The 5212-nt window shown below is 31.2% G+C and overlaps 1 protein-coding gene across 3 annotated transcripts; it reads left to right on the plus strand.

The window, feature by feature from the left end:
• Nucleotides 1–1849: 1849 nt before the first annotated feature.
• Nucleotides 1850–4933, plus strand: LOC145138813 (chaperone protein dnaJ 10-like). Of its 3 annotated transcripts, none has more exons than XM_079072835.1 (10): nt 1850–1967; nt 2467–2580; nt 2907–2966; nt 3060–3142; nt 3245–3410; nt 3501–3630; nt 3895–4053; nt 4150–4322; nt 4421–4501; nt 4674–4933. In XM_079072835.1, exons 2-10 carry the CDS (start codon nt 2494–2496, stop codon nt 4758–4760), a joined length of 1026 nt encoding a protein of 341 aa, XP_078928961.1. In that variant the 5' UTR covers nt 1850–1967; nt 2467–2493; the 3' UTR covers nt 4761–4933. The 3 variants fall into 3 exon arrangements, with proteins under 3 accessions (XP_078928961.1, XP_078928963.1, XP_078928962.1); XM_079072837.1 differs by having other exon boundaries at nt 4584–4722; XM_079072836.1 differs by having other exon boundaries at nt 1863–1967; nt 2464–2580.
• The last annotated feature ends 279 nt before the right edge of the window (nt 4934–5212 follow it).

The following is a 5212-nucleotide window of genomic DNA, read 5'->3' on the forward strand; positions in this document are numbered from 1 at the left end:
GATATTTACCTCCAAAAGATTTATATTTTTATGGAAACCATAGATTTTAAAAGAAACAATAATTTAAAGTCAATTCAAATTCAAAGTTTTGACTTAGATGACCACGAAAGTCAAGAAAGTATCTTGATTTAGCCACTTAAGTTTTGATCAGGCCAATCAACCTAATTTTTTTTCGATTTAGCCATAAAGACTAGCTATAACAGGTTTGTAGGTTGTCATGCATGTCATTGCGATTGGTGTGGCGTCTATATGGATTAAAATAAATCATACTTCAATTTCTCAATTTTGAAGAACCTCTCTCTTACTTGGCCCACCTTCTTCCTCTTCGTCGTTCCTAGGCAACCTAAGTCTGATTAACCCTTTCTCACTATATCTTAAAATTCTCTTATAATTCAAAACGTTTTCAAATTCGCCTCTCTACAAATATGATGCCACCATGAAATTATTTTTTTTGGAAACCTGTAAGTAATTAAAAAAAAAAGACAAATAAGCCATTGTGAGAAGGTTGTTAGAGTTTGGGTCTTAAGAATATCAATATTAATTGGGAAATTCCTAGGATCGTGATTGCATTTACTTTTCAAAATCTGTGATTTCGACCCTATAGCTCGGGTTATCACGAAATCAGATTTAGGATAATCCAAGAATAACAATTTAGAAGTCAAACCACTTCAAATCTGAAACAAATAAAATACCTTGTTATGTGTTTGATGAGATAGAGAGAATCAGATGATTGATTTTTGAGCATATGGAATTCAACACTTTTCTGGAACATTTCCAAGTTCTTATACATTAGAGAGAAGTGGTTAATGGTAGTTATCTTCATTTTTGGCGCCAACCGGGAGTCGTATTTCATTTTTGGCGCCAACCCGGAGGCGTAGGTTACAAAGGGGTAAAATCGAACAAAATCATGAATTCGATAGCTGATTGAACTTGATCAGAACTTAAGTGGCTAAATCGGAACATTTATGTGACATTGATGATTATTTAAGCCAAAAGTCCCTTAATTTCCGTTTAAACAATATGATATGATTATTGTAGCGAATTGTGTTATAACCCAATTTTGTCTTCTCTATAAAAAAAATAATCTTATGATAGATAATTATATGAAGAACATTTTTCCAAATTGAATTGTTTATTTTAATTACGATTCTATATTCAAAATTTATCCATATTTGCAATTTGTTTTTCAATGATTTTTTGTAAATATAAACACGCTTATTACACGTGAATGAAACATGATTGAAGGATCTTGACCATCGGTGTCCAAAGGAGACAGAGACACGGTTAAGCAAGGCCAATCATCAATCATGTAGTTATTGTGGGTTTTTTTTTTAAAAATAGTCCTTCTACTTCGAGTGGATCTTCATTTCTTGCTAATTTTCGTTTAATTTTGCATTATGGTCGTCAAAAACTTTTTCAACAAATGTCTATGTTTCTTTGTTCGCTTGTGACCTTTAACAATAAATCGATAATAAAATTTAAAAAAGATGTTAAAGGAACAACAAATACTATCTATTATAAGAGAATCATATATAAAATCTAAAATATATATAAATACTTTCTTCAAATTAATAATTTCTATATCAACACCCCCAATTATTATATATATTCAACATGTTAAAATTTGAAAAAAAAAAAAAAAAACTGGTATACAGTAGCCGTAACAACTGACTTAATCTCAAGCAATCAATGCAAAATTTAATCTCCAACAATTAATGCAAAATAGGGTAATGGACTAAAAGCTGAGAAAGTTTTTATGTCAAACAATTAATGCAAAGTTTTCAAAGTCAAGGACATAAAATGAATGTTGGAAATAACTAAAGGGGCATTCGTGTTGTATACTATACTTTTATGAACAAAAAAGCGAATCATGTCGGAGCTTATTGAACGATTTCTCGCCACTGATCCATCAAGTTTTCAATATTTACAGATTGATTGATTCCTCTTCTTTTGTCATTCGATAAATCGTAAGTTCCATTGTTCTAAATAGATGTATTTTGAGTTTATCTTTGTGATTCTATCTGCGATTTGTTGTTGATTTTTGTTATCGATTAAGAACCTAGCTTATCTTCGTGTTGCTTTTTATTCGTTTGAATACACGCTTATAACAATGATTTGAGTTACTTCATGTTTATCTTTCATCGTTTATCAGTTATTCTATTGCTAGATCTTAATCCAACCATCTTTAAACAAGAGCTACATTTCGAATTTGAACAGAATGTAATTGGTTGCTTACCAAATTATTATGAAATCTCTAAGCCATTTTGAAATCTCATCGAACTCTATACCAGATGCTACGTTCATAGCATTTTTTGAATTTGATAAGTACTATACTCGGCTCCAAAGTTTGATATTTTTTAGGGAGTATTTATCTAATTATCTCTTAGGCAATGTTCATATTGCACAAAGAACACAAACTACTCCAAAGTTTGATAACATCATTTTTTTTTTCTTTCTTTTTAGCAGCTTTACAAGAGTTTTGATCGCTGAAATATGGTGAAAGACACAGAATATTACGACATCTTGGGAGTCAGTACTGATGCATCTGCATCCGATATTAAAAAGGCCTACTATGTCAAAGTATGTTTACTTCTTATCTCTTCCTCAAACAAAATGCCAAACATCATAAAGAAGATTTGTAGCTTGTAATTCACACTACAAATCACACAGTGATTATTTGTGATCTATTGATTCTTAAAACTTTGTTCCACCAAGATCTATGTCACATTTCACTTATGAGTTATGATATAGTGATATGAAATTATGATCCATCTATTGGGGAAACATGTAACATTCCTACTCCTTCTGTTATGCTTAGTTGTTAGTGATAGATGTGGAAATTATAAATTAAGAACCTTTTTCTCTTATTTGACTATATAATAATGCTTCATAATGTTATCTTCAAGGCAAGGAAAGTTCACCCTGATAAAAATCCTGGGGACCCGAAAGCTGCCCAAAATTTTCAGGTTTTGATTCTGTCCTTAATCATCCAAATTTTCTCAATTGTGAATCTTGAGTATCAATCAAAGACATTTATTTATATTTTGTTATGCACAAAGGTGCTTGGAGAGGCGTATCAGGTTCTAAGTGATCCTGAAAAGCGTGAAGCATATGATAAAAATGGAAAAGCAGGAGTACCAGAGTAAGTATGAATGATGCATTAGTTTCCTTTAACTAAGATTTGTGTTTCTTTTATATTTAATAAAAAGTTTAAAGCTAACTTTTTATTTATAATTTCTTTCAGTGATTCAATGGTGGATCCTGCAGCTGTTTTTGGCATGCTATTTGGTAGTGATTTATTTGAGGATTATATTGGGCAACTTTACATGGCTGCTATACAGTCAGTAGAACTTGAAGAGGAAGGACAGGTGCCTGAAATCCGCAAAATGAAAGTCCAAGAAAGGATGAGGGTATTCATTTTTTTACTCCAATTTCCAAATTCATAATAAATTACCTACATTTTTTTTTATTAAACTCACTTTTATTGTTTCTTTTTTTAGGAATTTCAAAAGGAGAGGGAAACCAAACTCATAACAATTCTCAAGAATCGCCTTCGGCCATTTGTTGAAGGACAAACAACAGAATTTGTTAATTGGGCAACAAAAGAAGCTCATCAGCTCTCAAAAGCTGGTATTTTTTTCTTACAAATACACATTTATGCAAAAAAAAAAATGTTTACTTTTGTTTAGATGATATATGCAAACCATGTTATATTCTAGGACCAAAATAAGCAACATTCCAAAGAACATGCCAACTTTGTAACTCTTCATTGTTCCAGAACATCACCTGTCAAAATTCGAAATTCCTAAATCACCCTTCTATATATTCCTCTAAAAGAGCTGTTTTGTTACCTTTTTTTTGCTTTAATGATCAAGGTTTGTGATAAAATTTCAGCTTTTGGTGAGGCTATGTTACATACAATTGGCTACATATACACAAGACAAGCTGCAAGAGAACTTGGAAAAGATAAACGTTATATGAAGGTCCCATTTATAGCTGAATGGGTGAGAGACAAAGGACACCAAATGAAATCACAAGTTTCAGCCGCTTCAGGTCCAATCATTTAATTTAAAATCATCATTATTAAAATTTAAAAAATAAATAACATTTAAATTTAATATAGTAAGTGTTTGTTTTGTGTGTATATAGGTGCTGTGTCTTTGATACAAATACAAGAAGACCTTAAGAAATTGAACACTTCAGAAGGAAAAGAACAACAGATAATGAAAGCTTTTGAAGAGAAAAAAGATCAAATGGTTAATTCCTTGTGGCAGATCAATGTTGTTGATATTGAAACAACATTATCCCGTGTCTGCCAAGCGGTAAATTCAATTCTGTCCTGTCCTGTCTTGTCCTGTACTGTCCTGTCCTGTACTGTACTGTTCTGTCCTGACCTGATTTTCTGTATTTTTGTTGTTAGGTGTTGAAAGACCCAACGGTTTCGAAAGATGAGGTGAAGCGACGTGCAATTGGAATGAAGAAGCTTGGAACAATATTGCAAGTAAGTTTTTGTAGTATTAATTTAATAATATATAGGAATAAAGTGAGATTGCAAATTGTGTGGTGTTATTATTATTTTTCAGGCTAAATAAAAATGGAAGCAATCAAGATAGAGACATATAAAATGGCATTAATACAAGTAAACAATTTCAATTTGTCTTGTGACTTGTCAGGGAGCCAAGACAAATTATCGCAGGGATAATAGTTTGAGACAGGAAGGCGTCCAAGTCCAACCACAGTCTGCTTCTTCATCCAAGTAGCATGCAATGCTCGTGCTTCCATGTCATCATCACGTATTCAATATTTTTATGTCAATTATTGTAGTGAAATACTGTATAAATTTGCATCATAATTCAAGTTTGTAATACTTTCCGGATGTATTTTATAAGATGAACGTTCAGAAGGATTTTATTATAAGTTTCTAATTAAATAAGGCATCTGGTTATCGAAAGTTAAAGTTTGTCTTTAAGTAATCGAATCTCTTGTTTGAATATAAATGTATGACATAGGTTTATTATATAAATGTTGACTATGAAATTACATTTAGTGTTGATCAACTACGAAACTACAAAGACAATAAACATAAATCTAAAAATTGTTCATTAAAATGAAAGCTTTTACAAGCGCGTAAACAAATAATATATAATTAGCAAAACAAACTATATATATTAACATTTTTTTGTCCATTATAGCAACATACATTTTTTTCTAC

The sequence above is a fragment of the Lactuca virosa genome, chromosome 9, assembly GCF_052849685.1.
Source record: "Lactuca virosa cultivar CGN04683 chromosome 9, Lactuca_virosa_CGN04683_v6, whole genome shotgun sequence".
Classification (NCBI taxonomy): domain Eukaryota; kingdom Viridiplantae; phylum Streptophyta; class Magnoliopsida; order Asterales; family Asteraceae; genus Lactuca; species Lactuca virosa.